Genomic DNA, 24,832 nt, shown 5'->3' with positions numbered 1-24,832 from the left:
CTTTTAATTACTAGCTTAATTAAAAATTACTATGCACTAGACCTGTGGTTCTCAAACTTTTGTACTGGTGACCCCTTTCACATAGCAAGCCTCTGAGTGTGACCCCCCTTATAAATTAAAAACACTTTTAAATATATTTAATACCATTATAAACGCTGGAGAAGTGGGGTTTGGGGTGGAGGCTGATAGCTCACGACCCCCCATGTAATAACCTTGTGACCCCCAGAGGAGTTCCGACCCCCAGTTTGAGAACCCCTGCACTAGACCCTGTTGAGAGGTTTTTACCTAGTGGCAGCTGCTTTTTTTTAATACCTAAAATCAACCCAAACTTGAAAGGAAGAAAAGTTGGTAGTGTAATTTCCTGCACCTTATCAAATAAAGGCTACATCATTTTACTGCAATACTACCATGGCAATTAACACTTAAAAGAAAAACAGATGTCAGACTAAATTTATTTGTTAAAATAAGCACCAAATAACCCAGTAATAATGGATCACTATAATCAGGAATTTTAGAAACCACATATGTTTTGGGAGTAATTTCAGTTTTGCTTTGTTGTTTAAAAACCACAGCAAATCTGTGTGTGTGTGTATATATATATATATATATATAAATTTAGCTTGCAAAAAATTAGCAGTTTATTTTAGGAGCAATCATTCCATAAACAAAGCACAAGAGAACACAGCGGCATTCAGGAATGGACATCTGTCACCCAAACAAATACCACATCACACATTTACAGCCCAATTCTCCAAGTGGAAAAGAGGAATCAAAACAAGTAAAACCAAAAGTGCACTACATGTATTTTTAAGCTTTTAGTTACCAATAATATCCAGATACCATGACAGATGTACAACATTACACACTAAGGAACTGCCAAGAAACACAATGACAAAGGACAATCAAAAATGTCACCTGAAATTGGAAAAATCAAGCCCTGTACAGTTCCATTGCTTTATCGTACAATGGGGGAGGGAATGAAGAGAGGAGAGGAGGAAAGGAAGTCACATTGAATGTCATCTTGACAGTGAACTCTTATTCAAAAACTCTTATTTTTCCTTCTTGAATAGGAGAGAACCAAGTGCTCTTCATAATCACATAAATGACCTAGCTCTCTTTAAGTGCTCTCTCTTAGATCAACAAAGAGCTATCACAAGCAGAAAGTATTACTCACAACTGTCCTTTCGTCTCGCTGTAAGTCCTTACCATAGCTCAACCTCAACAGAAACAAAACCTTTAAAGGGCAAAAGCCTCAAGAAATACATTAATCAAATTATTTTCCTGCTTGTAGCAATCCTCTCACAATTGTGTATTGTTAAACTAAACAACAAAAACAACAAAAGAAAATGAAAAAGCAACGACGAGGGAGAAAGCAGGAGTGAGGTGAAAGTTAACTTTTATTTTGCTTCAGGAAAGAAATCAATAACTTTAAATTGGCACTTTACAAGGACAGGAGGAAACAGTTATCCATCCTTTCTATAGACTGCTTACTAATGCTGCACTTTCAAAAGACCCTCATAAACTACTGATTGGACTACTAAGGTTTTTACTGAGAATCTCCTTACTGTGAGAAACTGCACCAACATGTACCATTAAATCTTTAAGCCCACTCTCCTAACCACCAACAGACACTCAAATGAGCCTGCTGCAGCCAACAATGGATAAGTCAGTGATCCTTAAAGTAAAGAAAGACGGGGACGGTGGGTCGCACGGTGGGTGGGGGAGGGAGGGAAGATGAATCACATTCATGTTAAATCAAAAGAAAGAGAATGACATAAGAAATACTTTATAAGAATGACAAAAGGAATATTTTTAAACTGCCAGGATATTGCAGCACTTCATACAAAAGTATCACAGACATGTTTTACTATTGTCTTAGTGGAAATAAATTTACTATATAAAATCTTTTAAAAAGCTAGAGTATAGTTGAGAATTCTGTTTTAATTCAAAGAGAGCAGAATAGGTAGCACAGGTACTGACTCACTGAGCTGGCACCCCAGCTAGCAGCCAGGAGGGGTGGAAATAGAGCGATATTGAAATGGATAATTAAATTCAAAAATGCCTCATCCAATTTCAGGTGGTCTTCTGCTTTGCTACTGTAACAGTCCCAAAGTACTCCACCTCCTCCTACTGTACCTGTGACACACAATGGGACCACCTCAAAGTTGCAAAAGTTTTAGTTTCTCCCCAGCTACCTGAGCTAGTTAGTTGTTTGTAAGGAAAACTAACCTAGTATTCTACCAAAAAGTCACTTTGAAATACTGAATATACGAATTTCAATTTCTAATCATTCTTCTAAACAAATGGTGAGGAAGCAACTCTATCTTGTGGAGATGCACTGAGTGGAAACACAAATCCTGTCAAACAAGATGGGTAAACCCTAGTTGCAAGACAGTATTTACTTAGAGATATTCATCATCATGGGGCTGCAATGTACTTTCTGCAATGACAAAAGACAAAGGGATACACAGGGCTAGAGCAAGGACCAGGGCAGCTCAGAACTCCTTCAGAAAGTAAATCCATAAATTCACTTTCTGCCACTAACATAAAGCAAAGAGATCAAGTTTATATTGTGAATAAGACAGACCAAAAGGCAATAATTCATTCTTCTTTTTCTACCAGTGGAGAGTATAATAAGCCACAAAAGAAAACAAACATGAGAAAATCCTAAGAGAATGCTTGGATTTGACCTTTACTTTTTTTTTTTTTTTTTTTTAATTCTGTAAAATTGTTGCTGTCTTGGTGACTGCAGAATAGTTTCGATGAATACATAATTATACATCTATTAACCCCTTGTGATCAGGTGTACCTAAACTGTACCTAGATTACATTTATCGTTTCTCCCCATAAAGACACAGGAGGAATTTGTGCACTTGACTACCGAAGTGCTAATAAGAGATACAATAATCACCAATATATCTTGCCAATGAATTAAAACATAAAATTAAAATCTCAACCACATTTTACCAGGCATTTTTCTCACTTCTTCCCACTTACTCCAATTTGCCTGTTAGTCTTCACACTCAACTGATCTTAAGGAGTATCAACTCACTCCACAGTAGATTCACAAAAACACACAACGTGTACCTCAAGTGCACTACCAGTGCAATCACTAAAAATCATGAAATCATCACTAAAGGCAACATTTAAATCCTCACTAACTTCAGTTCTTATACCATACCATATAACTTATACCATATGAGCATTTTAATACTCAAAATGCATTCACCCAAACAAAACATTCCCCTTCACTTCCAAAATATAAACACCCGCACTGGATGTGGGCATTGGGCCTCTTTGTATCCTGGAAGTAAAAGGAATTGTGAGAATTTAATTTTTCATCCTACACATTAATATGTTTAAAGTAATAAGAAATTGTGACTTTTTTAATGGTACATAATATAAGGATATATCTGAATTTGTATTTTCCAAGCATAAGTTATTCAATTTTTTTTCTATTAATGCTTTCTCAAGTAAGTGAAATGTAGGTGGTGGATTTGGGGGGTTTTGTTTTTTAGTAAGTACACCTGCGGGCCTTATTTCCTACTGGTAATGGAGATTATTTTGGAAATAATTAAAAGTGTAGACTTAAGTATTTTAACAGCCAACACAACCTGTGCTAATGGTCAAGTCTGGACCCATGTAGTATAAGAGCTGTCAACTGAAAACACAATGAAAACAATGGGGCATTGCAGATCTTGCTACTGTAACAGTTCCAAAATTCTTCCTAATTTTACTTTCACACACAAATGCACACACATGAACATTTCATTTCAAATGAAACATCCATATGTGCTAGAGAAAGTGGTTGAGGCCTAGCAGTTTCAATGCAGATGATCATGAAGACGTTGAAGGTAGTAACTAACAGGGATTTTTAGATGTCTTGATCACTAGAAATAGTGCATACTGTTCAAAATATAATGTGTTGTTTATAGCTGGTGAGACTGCACTACTCAAAAAGAACACTGACATCTATGAGAACATGGAGGAACAGGATGATTGGCAGGAAGGAACAGAGGAATTGGGGTCGGGGGGAGGGCTAATCCAAAACTGACTGAAATCAATCGAAAGATTCTCAATTGATTCTAACAGGCTTTGGATCAGGCCCTAAAGGAGGAAAGAGAAAGGATAGTAAAAAGTTGATAAAAAGCTCTCAGTGGAAGTTATGGAGAAAAGTACAGAGGAAGCAGATGAATGGCCCTGACCGTGAAGTATCTGAGCAAGATGAAGTTAGCAAAGAAAATATGGAGAATGGTTTGGAAAGTAATTTGGAAAGATTTCTAGGCACCATAGGCTGTTGAAGGAGGAAACTAGATACTACTTTAAATAACTTTATTAACTGTGTAAATATTTTTAATGATAATATGTCTGTTTTAATTACAGAGGTCTGTACAAGGTTGTTCATATGTCCATGTGTTTTTAATAAAGCAGGACTTCCTCATGTTTTATGGTGTTATATTTTATTGTTAGTTGTGAATTCTTCCTAAAACCTAAATAAATCAACTTAAAAGAGCCTTCTGCAGATAAAGGCATTATCTGAAGTTGTGTGTTCCTAATATTCATAGATTCCTCACATTCTTTATTTTCTTAAATTGCTATTTTTAATTTTTCCTGCATATGTATGTCTGGTGCCTGCTAATGCCCCCTTTTGCATTCTTTTTTGTTTTTATAAAGCAGGCTATGTCTGCCTGTCTTTATAAAAACTATACATTAGGCCTTGTCTGTATTAAGGATTAGCTTCTAGTTTCAGCAATCAGGAGCCAGCAACCGGCATAACTGCAGTGGGACAAACCCCTAGTATAGATTTTAAAAAGCCACAATTTGCACGAGGGGAGTTCACTCCAGTTTCAAGCAAAGGTAAGGTTCACTAGTGCACACTGCAGCTTTCATTCTTTACAGTAGGGATGTAAACTAGTTTGTGGCTGTAATAATTACTAGGTTTAGACTGATGAAATTGGGGTTAATCCCCAATACAGACAAGGCCTTAGTGCTGAGTGTGGCTTATGGATGGACATACCATCTGGAAGCTCTTCCTTGTTCTGTATTCTTTTCTACTGGCTTTCTTGTCTTTTCTTTTTATTCTCGGTAGGCAGTGTCATTACTGAAGTCAGCCACACAAAAAAACATGTTTTGCTGGCCTCCACAGCAAAATTATATAAATAAAAGCTACAACAATTAATTTAAAATAACTTTGTGTATATTTAGTTTTGTTTCCACTTCCTTCCCCCCATCCTCCAACACACACACTCTCCACCTGTACTGGCATTGTTATAGGCTGAAGTTGAGGGTGAAATCTGCAGTTGTTCAGCCACATCCCTAGCTGGTGTAAACTGTCAGAGCTCAGCTCTGACAATGTACACCAGCTGAAGATCTGGCCCAAAGACTTTAGAGATTTGAGAACCTGAAAACAGTGCGACCTCTGAGAAAATTTCAGAAAGGAATGATTTTACATTGCTTAGAATTCTGCAAATACAGCTCTAAGAAGTGCAGTGAGTACCTAGCAAATTAGTTTATCCTCTTTATTGAAACAGTTCTTGTTTGAGAATGATTTGTATGAATGTTCATGTTTAATTAAGGGATTTATACCCTGTTTTAAGTGGAAAACTCAACTCACCTTAACTATGGACCCACTAGACTAAGAGCACCTTCATAATATATTCATGTTGGGAGATCCAGGACTTGGCTTTTAAAAAAGCCAGATATTACAAACACTCAGTTCAAATATCAGTGGCACGCATGTGCAAAATTAATTTACAGGCAGGTGAAAGCGCTAAACGTTCTAGGAGACAGGATAGGTTAATAAAAATTGGTGAAATGGGTTTTGGTCTCATACAAGTAAATTTTTCTTTCCCATGCAATGAATATTGATATTTAGTTTAGATTTTTTTAATGCAGTTATTAAAAAACAGCAACTTAAAAGAGCCTTGTGCAGATAAAGATATTGCATGTTTATACATTCATGCCTGATGTTTCTTTCTAAGTTCTGAGATGCAGGTAGTGGACCAATTTTAATGAATAACTTGGCAAATGCTATTTATGTCCCAGATGCATCAAACACAGGTTGCAATTTCCATCTGAAGCACACTTCTCTTTCTAAGTAAATTTTAGTTGAATATAAAACTTCTCAAGCTGCTTTTTGACTCCACAACAGAGTATTTCTTCAGAATTTGAAGATTACCTTCATTTCTAGCCAAGCAGTTGCTTTGCCATAATTTATTAACATATGGTTTCAGCTCTGTAGTCCTTTAGAGAGATACAGTATGTGGTACCCACAATATGCAGCAAAGTATCTATTCCAAAGACACAATGTAACATGAGTAACTTTAATCTTTCGTCAAAAACTAAACAGAAACTTACTAGTATATCTGTAGTTTTTTTCAAATGTGGCTAAAAGTAACAAGAGCCCAACTCAAACTCCAAAACTAAGAAATTAGAGGTGAGATTAAATTTCTGGTCCTCCTATAATCATTAATGAGCCCAGTTGTGCAGTACACAGAGTAGGTTCTCAAAAATGAGCCACTGTTTGGAGCTCCCTGCAAAATCTTGAAAGTAATGGAGTAGATGGAATTTCAATCCTCTCTCTGAATTCCATTTCATGTATTGGCTTCTTTTTTTAAAATGACCTTTTAAAACTTGCACATACAGAGTGACTATTTTAAAAACACATATTATTGGTGAGTTCACCACTCTAGTGGCAGCAAAACACATCGCTGTATAAGGTCCTAATGCAAGTCTGGGCCACGAATACACAAAGTCCCAGGCCTATAAGAAATGCTACTGAAGTAATACATTTGGCGAGATGGAAGAATGGTCTTGCACTGTTCTCAAACTACCTCCTCTGCCAGTTAGAAAATTGTGTTGATTGTCCACTTATCCTCTATTGTGGCGAGAATGATGGTCAGATCTTTAGTCTCCCTGAGGCAGAACATACATTTCCTTTGAAGTATTTCCAGCTGGTGCTATGAGTTGCATGTATATTAAAAACACCCACACCCACAAGGGTTCTTTTTGGTGTGGAGGACTGGATGGCTTAAGGGTAAGATCATGAACTTTACACCCCTAACAACAGTTTGAGTCAGTCTAGGTCGCCTATGTGAAATGTGTAGCGATCTCAGTCCATTTCCCAGAAAACAAGTGTCCATCACATAAAAGCCATCACTACAACTGAAACCCTTGTTCGCAACATCAGTAAAAAGGCTAAGAATTGAGAGACTTGAAAATTAGTAGACCCTACAGATGGGTCCTTCCAGGTCAGGGTTTAGAGACATGGGGGTAGCGTGGAGAGGCTTACATCACTGTTTCCTGTCCTGAATCTTATAGTGTGGATAAATTCATGCCTTCTGCTTCCCCAGAGTAAAATCAAGCACCTTTCAACAAGTACAACAAATGTAGAGTTAAAATGAAGGAAAAAAGATAAAACAAAGTCAGATTTGCTTTTCAGCCTCAACATTTGCAAACAGAAACTGTGTGTGTGAGTGTGCGTCTGCAGGGATGCAAGAATCTCTACACATTAAATAGTTGTTTGCACTGAATACATGTTGCCTGGTAGAGACTATGGGCAGATCTACACTTACAATGCTGCAACAGTACAGCGCTTCAGTGCAGATGTTATTGTGCCGATGGGAGAGATTCCCCCATTATTGTAGTTAATCCACCTCTGCAAGAGGTGGTAGCTATGTTGACAGGAGAAGCCCTCTCGTTGATCCAGTGCTGTCTACACCAGGGGCTAGGTCAGTATAACTGTGTCGCTCAGGGTGTGGATTTTTCACACCCCCGAGCAATGTAATTATACTGATGTAAGTTTATAGTGTAGACCTGGCCTCTGAGATTGCCTACACAGTGCTTTGGCCCTTACCAACTGTTGTGTAAATTCTAGTGCACACCTGCGTGTTGCATGCTGACTGATTGTAGGGATCCTGCTGGTGCACATTACAAGTTCCCTAATATGAGTTAATGTAGTCCCGTTTCAAACAGCAGTACATTAACATGCACCAAGGTACTTATAGTGAATACCAGCAGGGCCCATACTGGCTGGTCAGTGAGCAACCTGTTGGAGCGCATTAGAATTTACACCCTAGCAGGTCACACCAACGCACCATGCAGACAAGCCCTAGAGATGATATCAAGACATCCTCTAGAGAGCAATAAAAGTGAAACAAAGTGTTCAGATGATACTTAGTTAGCTTTATGTCTGTTTAGGGGAAGAAGAAAATGCAAATGAGGGAAGCCTCACCTCCAAAAGTCTTTTCTGTGTTCTACAGTCCCCACCCCTTTTACCATCCAGCTGGGGGAAGCGAGACTGACAACAAACTTTGCATCTCATTCCCATAACCACAAACATTTTGAGGGGGAGGAGTCCAGGGCAGAAACTTGACACAGATATCAAACTAGTGGACAAAATTCTGCTTTGACTTGAACCCCGGGCAGCCCCACTGAAATCAAGGAGCTTGCGCTTGGTGTCAGAAAGAACAGCACTTGGCTCAATATCGCTTGTATTCAGTCAACAAAAATAGAGTTTTCTGCATCATTATTTTCCGATGCTTCAAAAATTAAGCCTCTTTCTTTAAAATGTGAGCATCCTAAACTGTTCAAAGCTTCTAAGTTGCTGAAGGAAAGATCAAGCAGAAAAAGGGTTAAGTCCTGAAAATAAGGGAGCAACAGAGCAAATCTGACTGCATGTTTGAAAAAGCCTATAAAATGTTACAAGCAAAACAGGAAAGCTTGTGTTAATAATGCATAAACCAAAGGGGGGGGGGAAGCTTCCCATTTAATGGAATAATGCTTTTATCATTGCAGTTAAAATGAAATAAACCATGACTACTAATCTAGTAAAACCATGTAAAAATGTAATTTTTAAACATTTACTAACAGGGGATAGTTCAGTAACCACTCTAAAAATCAAGGCCTTGTGTACAGCAGCGTTCAAACGCTAAATACCAATCTCCTCTCTGTGGAGGCCATTACCCACCCTGTCACCATAGCAACGCTAACAGTGTGCCTGACTTCAAAGACAAAGATGTAATTTCAGACTTCCAGCAGCCAGAGGGAGTGGTAAGAATATTCTACCCAGGCTGTGTCAGCTGATGATAAATTATAAAAATATCCAGGAAGGTTAGGAGTTGGACTGAACCACAGTATTCACAATCCTGGGGGAGATTTTTGCATTAACGAAACACACGCACAAAGACAGCAAAGTCAAGAAGTAAACAGGAAAGAATCTCAATGGAGTCAGATTAAACAAAAATTATATAGCACAGAGTCCTGCCTTCCTTGTATTTCATTCCCAGGCTGAAGTAAAAATAACTAGTACCATCCTTCTTTTCGTTCAAAATAGAATGACTGCCGGATCTGCATGAATTTTCTAAGGGACTTGCTAAACCACCTCTGTAACTGCTACTTCTATATTTGTGTAACTCCAGCATTTGTCAAAAACTGTTTCAAATACCAAGCAGCCCTCTAAAAAGCAAAATCCATTTACTCATTTAACCTAATGACACTATAGCCTTTTGGAGTTTTTAACATCAAACCCATATTTTAGTCTTACAATTTCACTGTAATTAGAAGAAGGAAAGGTTTATTTAAATGAAGAGAACTTTAAGACCAATTCAGAGAAGAAGAAAGCACGGGAAGAGAAGGAGAGGAAATGGTCTTTAGCTCACTTTTAAATGTTGCCAATCTTTAGACTGTGGCAATAAATAATGATAATATAAAGCCACACAGATTAGTTTAGGCTACATTACTGTCTCATCAATATGTTCCTATGAAACAAAATAAAATAACTACTTACAAGCCTATGCATGGGGCTGGTCCTGTAGCCTAGCAATAGTACAGTTGTTACCAGGAAGATACAAATCCAAGTCAGGTCCATTCTTTGACTCTAATTCCCCAGGACAGCAGGAGGCATGTGTTCCTTCCATAGAAAGGAGGGGGAATGCTTCATGTCTCACTCAGTCTGACACCCTTACAGCTGGCTCAGGACAGGCAGCAGCAATTAGCTCCTGTGGACTAGTGTGGGGGAGATTTAAGGAGAGTTGGGTCAGCCTGATGTGGAGCCTTTTCGAGAGGGAAATAGGTCTGTGAGAATGAAGAGATTCCAGAGGGTGACCAATCACAGCCCAACACCTTGATGTCTGACTTGTTTCTGTCTTGAAGTCTTATTTGTTGATAATTTTTTTTAAATCTAGATGACATTAGGTTGCATAACTTCTCTATTATTTAGTTGAGGGGGAGAAATATTGACCATGACTATGGAGTTATCTTCCGTTCTCTTCAGAAATGGATGTTTATGTTCTTTGCTTCCACTTGGACAGCTACCAGAGGGGATTACAAGTAACCTTGGGCTCCAGTATCTTCCTCTGTAAAGAACATTCTCATCTCAGTACAGCACTGCAGTGTCCAAACTGGCTAAAAGCCCAACTCGTTTGTAAAACCTAAACCCATGTCCTTCAAGACAAGAAGCAAAAGTGATAGCTGGCAACTGTACACAAATATATGTTATTGTAAAATTCACTTCCACCGTCCTACCTACTATATCTTACAATGTCAAGAGGCATTTATATGTACCCTCCCCAGAAGCAAAAATACACACCAGACAGTGTGGTTAAACTAGAAGCTCCAAGTCTCAGGGCAAGTCTATACTACAGTGCTGCATTAACGCAGCAAGATGCACCGCTGTAGTGTCTGATGAAGACGTGCTATGCCAATGGGAGAGTGCTCTCCCGTGAGCATAATTACTCCACCTCGGAGAGAAGCAGCTATAGCGCTGGGGGGGTGGGGAGGGTTCTCAACTGGACTATTGTGTTCAGTTCTGGGCGCCACATTTCAGGAAAGATCTGGACAAATTGGAGAAAGTCCAGAGAAGAGCAACAAAAATGATTAAAGGTCTAGAAAACATGACCTATGAGGGAAGACCGAAAAAACTGGGTTTGTTTAGTCTGGAAAAGAGAAGACTGAGAGGGGACATGATAACAGTTTTCAAGTAAATAAAAGGTTGTTACAAGGAAGAGGGAGAAGAATTGTTCTTCTTAACCGCTGAGGATAGGACAAGAAGCAATGGTCTTAAGTTGCAGCAAGGGCGGTTTAGGTTGGACATTAGGAAAAACTTCCTAACTGTCAGGGTGGTTAAGCCCTGGAATAAGTTGCCTAAGGAGGTTGCAGAATCTCCATCATTGGAGATTTTTAAGAGCAAGTTAGACAAACACTTGTCAGGAATGGTCTAGATAATACTTAGTCCTGCCATGAGTGCAGGGGACTGGACTAGATGACCTCTTGAGGTCCCTTCCAGTCCTATGATTATATGTAGACCTTCTGACCTGGGTCTGCGGCTTGAGCTGCATCCACACTGCAAAATGACAGGGGATGGACCTGAGTCACAGACCCAGCCCCTAGCAGTATCCTAGGATCTGGGTTCTGAGTGCTTGCTGACCCAAGTCAGAAAGATTTATGTGTGTGGAAGGCCCAGGCTTAGTATATAGTATAGACATAGCTTGTTAACTATAGACCTTCTGATTCCAGGTGAGCAAAATTGTTATACAATAAAGGAAAGTTTGTTTTCTTTTAGTCAATTTTTTAAAATCCTTACCTTACTTTTCCAGTCTAATCTACATTCCTGGGAAAACTAGAGCAAAAACAGCAACCGACACTCAACAGCAAAGAATCTCCACTCTTCTGCCAGTTCCTTCTCCCACAGAAATTGCAGCCAGATTAGTAATTAATATATATAATATATATAATATTAGTATTTTCTATTTGACCTCTGTTTGCTTGCAGACAAGAGTGGAAAATCCCGTAGGCAGATAGCAGCTTGCAGTGAGAACTGTCTCCTCTCACATTCAGTTGCTGGCTGTGCAGTACAAATACTTTTTGCAAAAAAAAAAAAAAAAAATAAAGCTGAAAAGTTTTGGAGCCAAAAAGCTCCAGTAGTTTATAATACTTTACTTCAATCTGGGGAAACAAGTCACGTAGAGCGAATTAACACTTATTTAAATAAATAAAAATTGTGTGTATATGTTCCTCCCTACTCTGTGTCATTATCTTTAAAATTATGAGCAAAAACTCTGCCCTCAGCTATCAAAAAATGAGGCAGAAAAAAAAACACTGCACACTGGCTAGGATAAGAGTTTGAGGGTTATGTTTCACTACTGTGAAATCACAGCTGTGAAATATTCTTCATTAAAAAAACACCCAAGATTGTTTTTATAGCCTTTTAATCAATAAATCATCCACACAATGCTCCACAGTTGCCCTGAAAGCTAAATTCAACATCTATACTTTTTTTTCTAATGTTTCATGTATTTCCTTAACTGAACATTACTCAATATGCATATGCAGGAAGAAAAATGATGTTTTGAGTGAGGTATTCATTCAGTAACTGTTCTTATTATTAAAATATTGTGAAATCCTACAAATTAAATATATAGAGAGATTATTGGAGGTTCTTCATAATACACAGAAATAAAAAAATGAATGGGGGGAAATTAGCTTACTTCCAAGGACAGCAATAAAAATCTAAATTAAAGGGGCCAAATTCTGCAATAACTTATGTCTTATGCAAAACTAATTCATGTTAGTAGAGAATGTGTACTTAAAACCATATACAGGATACTGCAAAATTAGAAAGTTAGTCAGTTTAGTCTGATAAAGTCAGACCATGTTCAGATTCTGACTTTCGCCAGAGCTTTTTGTTAATGAGGATACTGGGCTTTGTGCAGCTTACATTTTATTAAAAGTAAAAATAATAATGTTTTACACCTCTTTTTTATGCCAAAATATTTTAATCATTTGTTATACTATACCAGTATATGTGCAGGAATGCAACTTATGTTTTTATGACATGAAACAACACTAGCTTTATTGTCTTTATTGGGTCCATTTATTGTGTGTACAGAAAACTTACTCATCACTTACAGCTGCATGTGTATTAGTACATACAAATATATATATCCAGACTCCCACTCCCACGAGCATTTTATATGTTAAATCTGTTCACAAAATATTAATTTCTTTAATAATCAGCAGCAAGGACACTTTGAAAGCTGTTTTTCCTTGCATAATTGCCACCTTCAGAAACAGTTAAGATCCGACACATCACGTAGTGCAGTTTATAAATTCATGTCACTTAATCAATCATGATGTGAAATAGAGAATCCAGAACAGCACATTTTCCTATGGTAATACAATTATTCAAATGTGCCTCAAAATTCAGCTCTTGCTATTGATTTAGAACAACAGTTCTCAACCTGTGGGGCAAAATGCCTCAGAGGGTCATCTGCAGTTATCTGTGGAGAGGGGAAGGAGATCACAAGCCTGTTTTCAATTCCCTGTCCCTAGCCTTTTGCTGAAGTGGGAAGCTTTTACAACTCAACTTCAGATGCTATTGCAGGGGTCTCAAACATGCAGCCCGCCAAGCTCACTGCCTCTCCCCCCCCCCCCCGAGTTATTTCCTGTGGCCACCAAGCTCTCCTCACTCCGCCCCCCAAACGCGCCGCGTCCCTGCCTACCTCCAGGCGCTTCCTGCCGCCAAACAGCTGTTTGGTGGTGCTTAGCACTTTCCAGGAGGGAAGGGGGAGGAGCGGGAAGCCGCGCACTCAGGGGAGGAGTCAGAGAAGAGGCGGGGCAGGGGCAGGGATTTGGGGAAGGGGTTGGAATAGGGGCAGTGAGGGGGCGGAGTTGGGGTGGGGACTTTGGGGAAGGGGTGGGAAGAGGCGGGGCATGGGCGAAGCCTCATGGAAGGTGTGGTGTGGGGGCAGGGCCGGGGGCAAGGGGGGGCTTTTGTACCTTTATATGAAAAGATGTCAGTGATGCGGCCCTCAGGCCAATGTATTAGTCCTCATGGTGATTTGAGTTTGAGATCCCTGTGCTACTGTGTACCCCCATACAGCACTGTGCCCATTCCAGCAGTACCTCCATTGCTGAAATGATGTGGGACTGGCACAAAAAACTCCTGTTGTACCTAAGGAAATCTATTGCAAGTGGCCAAAATGCAGGGTGTCCTAGTATGACACAGGCAGAGAACCTCTAATTCAGAATATGAATCTTTGCAGTCACTGAAATGAGGTAATTTACTCAGCAACACAGAGAATATCACGTGTACACTTTTCATACTTTTCTACACTATATTTTGCTGTTAAAGTAGAGAATCCGTTTTGGATTTCCTTACTAACGGGGGAGACTAAAGGGAAGGTTGCTGATAGTGAATCCAACATATGTGACTTCAACAAAGTGAGAAATGGTTTCCGAGAATGCAGTAGTACAACAGTATTAGATTTCAAGAAAGCAAATTTGAGGGAAGTTAAGAGAAATCTAGGACACAATTCAAAAACCACTGTCATCAACAGAACTCGCTACAGTTCAAGCACAATGAGACTATGATTCTTGATCAGGGTTTCTATGCCTGACCATAATATAAAATAAACAGACAATGAACAATAACCAGGTGTTTATATTTATCATTTGTATTATGGAGGCCTCAATTAACATTGGTGCACCAGTATGCTAAAATGCTCCACAAGCACAGAAGATGACTCAGCCCCTACCTGATCTGGAACTGACAATCTTATGCCCTGATCCTGCAAGCATTTACGCACATAGTGCCATTGCATTCAATGGGACTATTCAGATGTGTAAGTGTTTCAGGATTGAGACCTAAGAAATTTTTAAAAGAATATCATGATCAGGGTACCGGAAGACAACAGAGCACTGCCTATCATGCTGACCAATACCGTTTCCTTACACTCCACCTGTCTGTCTGTATCTATCTGTTGTCTCTTATCTTATACTCAGATTGTAAGCTCTCTGGAATAGGGACTATCTTTTTCTTCTAGGTTTGTACAGTGCCTAACACAATGGGGTCCTGGTCCATGACTAAGACTCCTAGGCACTATGATGGGTACAAATAAATAAATAAACAAGCAAACAAACAAAGAATAGATGGCGGTGGAGGAGGAAGAAAAGGGAATCTACTATCTGACTTCTGATATTGCTGGTCAGAATGAGTTACTGGATTTAATCAGTGTTCTGAGGCTGAGTCCATCCTTTAGAATGGTTGGTACTCATCAGTAAGGGAGTCGTTCCACAGAACATGCTCTTACAAAAATACTTGTGGTAGAAATAAAAGAAAAAAAACTATAACAGTGTCTCAGGTATTTCCCGCAATACTATTCCAATGACTAATATCCTTTTGTCTTATTGTTCTATACAGTGATCTGAGTGTGCACACAGGAATAAACAGACGTAGGCCATGGTAAAAATATGTCGGCCATGGTAAAAAAAATCTGCTTCCTACTCAAAACTTACATGTAATCAAAGAGAGGAGGAAAACATGTACAACCACACAAATTGTGGCCAGGATTGTCAAAAATCAAAGTCCAAAGTTAAGTTCCTAAGTCCATACTTAGGAATCTAAGTGTCTTGATATTGAGAGGAACTGAGCACATGCAACTCCCACTGACTTCCATGGGAACTACTGGATGCTCAGCACATTCTGAAAAATCACTGACAGAACTTAATTTTAGGCTTCCATTTTTGAAAATGTCCTAAATAAATAAAGGTCATTATGGCATTAACTTTAACTATCCCCGAGTCCTAATCATGGCTCTGAAATAGCCTCCCTCTAGGGGCTTGACAGTTCACTTAACTTTTCCGTGTCTAAGTTTTCCCAAGTGTTAAATGGGAATAACAATTTACCTGTCACAGAGGGTTGTTGTGAGGATACTTTTTAAAATGCCTTGAAAATATAATATGCTAAAGAACTGCTTAATATTGTTTTACACTGTTCTGGTACTAAAAGCTGTTTTCCATACTTGCAGAGCAGGCATAACATTGCATTTTAAATATTTAAAATAAACATGGCCAGTCCATCAAATAAAAGCAAGCATCCCTGAAAAGCATGGAAAACAAATGAATCACTAATAACAGAATAAAGGAGCTAAGAGATCTTATCTACATTTGAGTGTTATGATTATTTTACCAACAAGAATACTTACTTGAAGAATAAATGTTCCAGTTTTATGGGTGAGATGTACCCTTTTGCAGAGGGCTTGCTCAGGGTTACTCATACATAAATTTAAAAATCATTTACATACAACTGGAGGACTTAAACTGAATTTAAAGGGGGGGCCAGGATTTCACCCTTTATTAGAAACAAGTGAGTGATTACAGTATGTGCTGAACCAAATTCATCCCTAGTATAACATTATTGACTTCAATGGAATTGTGCCCACTCACACCAGAGCCCAGTATGCTGACCTATACAGTCATGCAAACAAATGTATGTATACAGAATCCATACTAGAATCAGCACCTAAATATGGTGATAGGTGCTTTAGAAACACAGGAAGACAGACAAGATTTTATTTATTTATAGATTATATGTGTGCACATGTGTGCATATAAACATGTTCTATCTTTATTATGTGAAATGGAAGAGGAAGAAGAAAATAAAAAGGTAACAAAGTTCAATTGGGGATTAAAATAACTTTTTTTTAAGTAGCACCTTCAAACTTTTCAACCTGATGTATAGTGGCAGGGGAAAGCATTTGAGAAAGCTTAGTCACTTCTTTGTAGCTTAAAGCTTTTTTCCCTTTATTCCAGGCTTAAACAGAGTTCAGTGGGGCATCAAACTGCCTCAGTTTTAAATTACAGTCTGTACTTTAAAATAGAATGCATGCACGACATGTTCCTGAAGCTAGAGGGTGGGAGTGTTATTCACTGAAAATTGAAGGCTTGTTGAGTCAATAATCTTCTTTCACAGAGTAACAATTTTCAGCTAAAATTTCTTGACCCAAACAAAGGAAAACAAGATCATTCAGTTATTTTATAACACTGCAGGAGAAAGCAAAAAGAGAGTGGGGGAAAGACACCACTCTCATCCCTCACTGTGTAAAAACAATGGAAAATTTCATTCACAAGTATTATATACTCCTATTTCCCCCCTTTCTTGGATTTAACATATTTCCAAATAGTTATTTTCAGCTCAAGAGATGAATAAAAGTAAATAACCAGAGGCTACAATTGCTACCGTGCACTATCCATGTATTTATCAGCCACAGGCTACATTTACCTTCTATTACCAAGAACCAGTTTACTGACCTTTCTTCAAATCAGCAATAACATTCTGAGTTTTCTTAACGGCACTTGAATTTTTATTAGGTTTTCTTTTTTTTTCTTTTTCTTTTGGTTTGTTTACTTGCAAAGTATCCATCTGGACTACCAAATAAGAGAGTCTCTATCACCACCTTTCCCTTACTGCTGCTGATTTCCCCTTTCCCTATACCTCTGAAGCCTATCTACCTTAATAATAATTATTTGTATTACGGTAGCACCCAGAGGCCCTGATCCCACTGCACGAAGCCCTGCATAACTATAATCAAAAAGCTTACCATATACGAAATGAGAGGAGATCATTATTATCCAGTCTCAATTACATATCCAAAATAGCACAGGAAATGATTTGTCTGGTCTAAGCAAGACTTCAGTCATTTCCAATACTTGTTCAGGAGAAACCTTTTGCTGAAAAAGATTTGCAGTGGTGGTTCTACTTCCTAGTGTAGATAAGACATTTGATTGCCATTACTGAACTAGATATTTCTTCCCATCAGATAAGCATCTACTTGAAACACTGCTCCATGGTCCAAACCCATCTAACTTTGCATTTAAGCCGCACCATTCACTATATTACCTATGCAGAGAATCTTGGAAATCTAGTTTTCCCAATAATAGGACCAGTTCAAAAATACACAGTATGCAAAGGAATAACTGCTCAGCATTTTAAATGCCCCTTTGTGTAATACACAAAATACCAGAAACATTAAATGGTAAACAAAACCACAGAGGAATAATTTTTGTGTTGTTGTCCATACTGTCAAATGTAATAAAACAAGGCCCAATTTTACTCTGGAGCTGGGACCTCTGTAAAAGTTTGTGCACCCAAACTTAAACGTGATTCAAAGATCAGAGTATCACACAAGGTACAGACAGCATTCTAATTTCATGGTTCATTACTATTTTTATTTGTTCATAAAATTGTTGAGCATCCATTAAAAAAGACCCAATAAAGATATTAGATTTTAGGATTAACCTGAGAAAACAGAAGTTAAAGGCAGAGAAGATCTAGTACAGTATTTATTCCATTGCACAGCAAATGATGAATATCATCTTTCCCCACTCACCCCAAAGGAAATATCTGATATTAAACTGATTCTAGATCTGATCTTAGCTAAAAGACTAAGAAGAAATGTGTTAGGAGGCCGCTTGCTGTACAGTACAGGTTATCCACTGAGCTTTGGAATGAGCTATGAGGGAAGCCATCTAGTTTCCTCTAGGAGCCTAGTATAGAGCAGGGGACTTGAAGCTAGTGTAGGAGAAACTTGTGTTCTAAGACAGGGTGATCTTGGTAGAGTCACTTGACCTTGTACTCAGCCAACCAAACTGGAAACTGGACAAAAATAGGACCTTAGTGAAAAATAAGATACTGCAGAGAACTTTCTGAGAACTTTCCTGTGGAAATCAATTAAAAACTAACCACAAATAATAAATGAAACTCCCCATTTCACCCCCCTCATCCTAGCTACCTCATCAGCTGTGAAAGTTTATGAAATGACACACACCACATGCAGAGCGTCTATAGCTAATCTAAGCTCTTTTACTGCCTACAACAACCACTTTGCTGATGTATCATTAGGGAGCCTTATATGCAAAACCAGCAGAAAGGTTTTTTACCTTTCCAGCGATCACAGAACTGTGTATCTTTTGCCACTATTCCTTAACTTTAAAGAAATCTCCTCCGTAATAGCTGTTCTCCAGACGTTTTCATCCAGAGTTCTCCCCCCTCCTTTCCCTCTGCCTAATAGGGAACAGTTTCCATTTATTACTTCCTTTCCTTCACAGAGAACCAAATACCCAGGTTTTCTCAAAAGCCTGGCATTTCCTTCCAATTGTGACCAAAACAAAAGTGCTGGAAGTACTATTCTACGCAACATTTCACTTGGACTCTTAGTGACTCCACATGGTCAAAACCCTCTAGGGCAAACCCTCCAGATAGCTGAACATTTAAGAGAAGGAAGGGGAACTTTGTATAGCACCTGATGGGCCATTAGGAGTAGCCAATAAAACTATATTTTGTTTGTAGACATTTGTTACCAACCCACATTACAAATTTGTCTGCTTTGAACTTTATGGGGACATTCATACCAGGACTTTTATATACAATGTGTGAAGGAAATGGAACAACTATTGACCTGTTTAGCAGTGCTTACTACGACACTAACCTGTTGGAAAACTTCCAAAAGGATGACACAAATCAGCTTTCAGAGCTGCAGAAGGTGGTTAATTCCTCTTGAAATCCATCAAAGCGGAAGCCTTTTACCAGTGCCAGGGAAAACCATCCAACATTTATTATTTGGTTTCCTTGTTCTTTTAGCTATGTGTATAAGTTTGCTATGTAACTTAGAGCAAGCAGTTATGATGTCATCTAACACCCTTAAGACGTAAACTAGAATAGGTAAATTGTATACTGTATAGGACTATCATGAACCAAAACATAACCAAATTTTATTATTAAAAGCACAGCAACCTTGGCATCATTTGAGACTAAAATAGCCCATGGAAACTTATTGACTACCCTCAAGAACAGCATTACAAAACAGATTTTAAAAATAGCACTCCAAAGATATATTTAATGGCCCCAAAATGACTCCTGAGCACCCAGTTTTAAACTAGAGGAATTTGGAGAATATTACACCAGAGATGCTGGTCACAGGTTTTGGTAGCTAGACAAAAACTGGATACAAAACTTTACTGTTCAAGTAAGGGGTGGGGGAAGCTGGTGCGGGTGGAATAATATGTTCAGTCAATTCTTACCCCCAGAAAGAACCACGTTACAGTATTTACCACTCCAGCATCCTTTGGACACTGATCTTTCCTATTCCAAGTAATATATGGCCTAGTGTCATTTCGATCCCAACACAATCTCAGAAGGACAAGTATTTTTTAATAATACAAGAATGATTTTCTTTCTGAGATTAAGAAGGTGGAGGATGGTTCATTCACAAAATAGGAAAAAATGTGTGTACATATGTAGGGTTGCTTTTGTTTTTAAAAGGAATGAAAAGAGAAAAAGATCTTCCACTCCATGCTAGTCCCCCTCTTATGATTCAATTACAACACCATCAACTCACAGTTAGAATAATAATGAACTACTGAATATACCGAACACTTAGTGACGCATAATATCCAATACTCTTCTCATACCTTGGTGATGGTGGGGTGGGCTTATAAAAGTAGGACAGATGCTGAAATTTTAAAGAGCCTGCATGTAACAAAACTGTAACCAAATTATTAGACCATTATGTGGTTGGTAACTCCTTACACTGTGTGGGGTAGGGAGACATAATCAACTACAGAGAGGGGTAAAGGGCCTGCCCACATCAAAGTTTTTAAATATGTTTAACTGTTGCCAAAACAGTTCATGTCCACACTATTTGCTATGTATAACTGACTGTCAACAACCATTTCTGAGTTAGTCTCAAAAACGGTTTACTGGAAAAATGCTGAAACTAAAACCAGTTCAAAAGTAAGTGGACAGCGCTGTTTAAACCAATTTTCATAGCTCCTCTACAAAGCACACATATATCTAAGTGTATAAAACCAGGTGGAAGGAATTTATGGTATACAGACTGCTAGTCACTGTCCTATGTTTTAAAAATGGAACTTTAAAAGCTCTAAAAATATGCTGATTACATAGTCTTTTCTTTAACACGGGCTCAAAACATCTGTAGACAGGACAGATAGATAGGTGATTTGAACAATAGAAAAACCTACAAGGTGGGGAGAGACTTAGCTTGATCAACCTACCAAGTGGAGTTGTCACAACATGCAACAATTTTATGATAATTTTCTAGTTCTGAATATTTGATTGATTGGCTGCAAATTCTTCCTATGCTTTTAGGAATGGATGGTAGCATCATATGTCATTAGAAAAATGCAGTAAGTTCTTGGTTTTTTCACATATAACTTCAGTGTCTAGATAAGTTAAGCATACTTAATTTACCTGCTCTTCGAATGGGTCCCTCCACTAATTTAAAACGATTACACGCCCACTGAACTGTAGGAGATCTCTTGGAAATATCCTACAGTTCAATGCAACCGTATTCACAGCCACAAATCACTTGGTTTAACCAATGTGCCTCTTCTAACCGAAAAATATTTAAACTGGTTTAAGTTTGTGTGGGCACATGAAGCTGATTTACTTCTTATAAAACAACCGGAGGTAAATGGGAACACAGCCAAAACATATTTTGCATCTTACAGCTGGCATTTATCAGGACACTGAAGACCTCCGTATGCAGATAGTCCTGATGTCTCTGCTAAGTGTATCAATTTATCGGTGTTAGTTTGTTTTTTTCAATTATGCATAAAGCTAATACAACTAGGCAAGGTTAATTTAACATGATCATCTAGCACAAAAACTCAAGTGATAATAACCAGACCAATATAAAGTGTTACTATAATTCTGATTAATATAATTCTTTAGACTGTTCCAATAGACTAAAACAGAATTAACTTGTGAAAAGATGTGTCCAGTATTTTTGCAAGTGTCTCATACTATGCTGACAACTAATGAACTGTGTTTGGGGTTTGGAGGGAATAACTCATGGCAGTGTTGCTTCCTTACTTATGCCTACAAGGTTTTTGAAATAAAATCAAAACATATTTCAGGGGAGAAAACCCTCAAAGGAGGAGTCAGGAGTTAAAAAGACCCTGAATAATTCTCTTGTATATGACTGCAAAACCAAAAAAGCTAAGAAGGAGCGATACTCTTTCCTCTCCACGCACAGACAAATCTGGGTACAAATATGTGAATCAGCTTCAGTCCTGAACCAGTTCAAGCTATGAACACAAACACACACACAATATCTGAATCTTACATTGACAGAATAAACTATATTTAATATGGCAAACTGTGTGATGGCCACTAAACAAATTAATACCAAATTAACTATATGACTAAAAGACTTCCTCTAAGGGATACGGGATTACCCTAGATAATATATTGATCATTCACTGTAATCAGTTTTCATTGTGCTTTTAAAACAAATGCGGTACTAAAATTGTTATATATTTGTCATCCCAAAATTTCATCCACATATCATAGCGACAGTAAGATCTTTATAAAATATTTTTCATTTTAAAATAATGTACTACTATTCTACAACTGGCACATTAATTTCTTACTGGTAAGCTTGATGGTCTTTCTTGTTGTATTAGGTTTAAGTCTTCATGGTTAGGCTTTCCTGAGGCTATAGGGGGTTGGGATCTGGTTCCATAGCCTTCCTGAGACATGTCCTGCAAAAACAAAATTATAAAAACACTATGGTTATTCATATGCCACAGCAGTCCAGCTAAACCCATGTGAAGGAAAGGTGAAGAGATAACAGTTGACTTCTGATCTGTTTTTTTTTAATCAAAAATTTGTATTAGACAAACCTTATTTTTCAGTGGAATCATCAGGTCCTATTGGGTGCCATTATGACTTTAATGTTTTATAAAGAAATAAGAATGACAGAGTCTAAACAGAGTTGTGTGTCCATTTGTGTTCCTCTGGTACAGGTTAAAATAACCAATTAAATACTTTTTTTTGAGAGGTTGGAGAGATTAAGAAGCCAAAATATTCTCCAGATGATCAAATATTGAGAGCAAATCTTTTGTTGAAATATTGAACCAGTTGGAAGATCTTACAATATTGGATCTGAGAATGCTATATAATCACGCTATGTAATCAGACTCCACCACCATCCCGACAAAGCTTTCAAACATAAGCTGTCAACCCATAAAACCCTCTCTGCAATTGTGTGAAATTGTGTGTGTGTGTATATATATATATATATATACACACACACACACACACACACACGCGCGCACACACACACACACTTTCCAGAAAAGAACTAGAGTTGATCAAAGGTACATCTATGTCTATATCAGCAACTTACGTGAAAGTCAAGAGGCCTTCCTATGGCCAGCGCACAAGCCTAAGCAGTGTTACATAATGGCATAAGATCACTTACACCACGTAGAAAAAATACTTCCCAAGTTGCAGAGATAATCTTAGTCACTATACTTTAGGTTACCAACTTCTACACATAAAGTCAAGGAGGAGGACAGAATGTGAAATGCTTATTTTAGCATGTATAACTGGCAGGAAAAGTTGAAGAACCAGTTTCTGATTGTGCAGGAAAAAAGTATCACACCTTAAAGGTTTTTCTGTTTTGTTTCATTTCATCTTCAGTTTTTTTATTTCTCCCCAATTTGTACAACAGATTGCTGGCTTAAGTTGTTTTTGTTTCCCTATCTTACAATTTTGATAAATACCTAAAAGAACAATTATTTTAAAAGGCTACATTTTTTGGCTTGAAAGTGTATCTCAAGATTCTCTCCACCCCACCCCCACCCATACTCTAAAAAATTACACTGCTGCTACTTATAAAGGACTATTCCTATAGCTAAGATTCCCTAGTCCAACAGCAGTTATTGACAATAGAGTGACACCACAAAAATTAGTTTGCAGAGCAGTAGTTTTCTGCCCCTGCTCTAATGAAAGTCTGACAAAGGGAAATATGTGAACAACCATACTGTTTTCACCCAGCCATCTCTGTCATTTTGAGCTGTACTGCAAAAATGTTAATGAAGAAGAAATAAGATCAAGAGAAAATTTAACAAGGTTTAAAAACAAAAGCTAACAAAACTGACAGTAGTACGTAAACCAACAATAAACTGGTCTATCCATCATAAGCATGTTTCAAGTAAAATCAAGGAACACTTAAAAGGCTAGCACTTCAATCTGGTTACCAGCAGAGGGTAACAATTAGGTTTACGGGTGACAAAGGCTGATGGCTGAATCATTATTATCTACTGTGACACACACCCCCTCCTGCTTTTTCCCCTCCCAGATTTCCACTTGTCACACAGCTCTCCTGCTGTGTAGACCAGCAGGTTCCTGTGGATTAACAGCGAGGTTTAAAATCAACAAATGGCACAAGTCCTCCATTCAGCAGCCTTCACCCTGTTACAAAGGAGCATAAAGGTGCAGGACAGCTTCACAATAGGCAAACAAATGAGCAAACCTCTGCTTTCCTTTTTGTTTAAGCACACACACAGTCACACACTATTTGTGGTCGCTGCACAGGCGTCCGTAATAAACCCGGTTTAGAAAACAGTAGCAACAGTGGATTTGAACTGTGCATTCAGCATTCTATTTCCTTTTCATTCTCCCTTTACAGCCAACAAACAAGAACCACTTTAAAAAAAAAAATCACTGAGGAAGATAAATGGGATATTCAATTTAGCAAACATCATCTCAGAAATAAAGTTATTCTTCATTCCAAACCGACACTGCTGCATTAGGACAATTTTCCTGGGAAATGAAAGATGTTTTATGGTTTGAAAAATCAAATAAGAGTTATTAACCCCTTATGAAATACCAAGAATGGCTGTGCCCACATGTTTGCTGGGTCTTATTTAAAAACTCATTTCCTACTAAAATTTCCTGGGGGGAGGCAACGTGTGTTTTCATGAGAAGCACAGAAGGACAAATTGAATCAGTTCTTGGTTATTCATTTGGAGACTGTCCATGGGCTGTCTTTCCAGACTGAACTGACAGCCCTGTAGTCTTAAATGCACTATTTAGCCACAGATTATTTTAACAGGCAGCAGGAGAGCAAGCTTCCCTATAATGGCCCACCAGTGCTCTTCCATTCTGATCTTGGAGAGACTAAGGGTAGGAGGAAAGACCAGCAGGTAAGACACAGAAGTGGATACTGTAGACAAACGTGCCAAT

The 24,832-nt window shown here is 38.2% G+C and overlaps 1 protein-coding gene across 27 annotated transcripts in view; it reads right to left on the bottom strand.

Moving 5' to 3' along the window:
* The window catches only part of ARID1B (AT-rich interaction domain 1B), a 399,185-nt gene that overhangs the window by 262,359 nt on the left and 111,994 nt on the right, over positions 1-24,832 (bottom strand). For all 27 annotated transcript variants that reach the window (XM_065590368.1, XM_065590370.1, XM_065590348.1 and 24 more), the window contains one exon: positions 22,231-22,341. In XM_065590368.1, the coding sequence (XP_065446440.1) occupies positions 22,231-22,341 (111 nt within the window). The remainder of the gene's footprint in view (positions 1-22,230; positions 22,342-24,832) is intronic.

The sequence above is a fragment of the Chrysemys picta genome, chromosome 3 (assembly GCF_011386835.1).
Source record: "Chrysemys picta bellii isolate R12L10 chromosome 3, ASM1138683v2, whole genome shotgun sequence".
NCBI lineage: Eukaryota > Metazoa > Chordata > Testudines > Emydidae > Chrysemys > Chrysemys picta.
The sequence above is the reverse complement of the archived record's forward strand: the minus strand, read 5'-3'. Positions and strand labels throughout refer to the sequence as shown.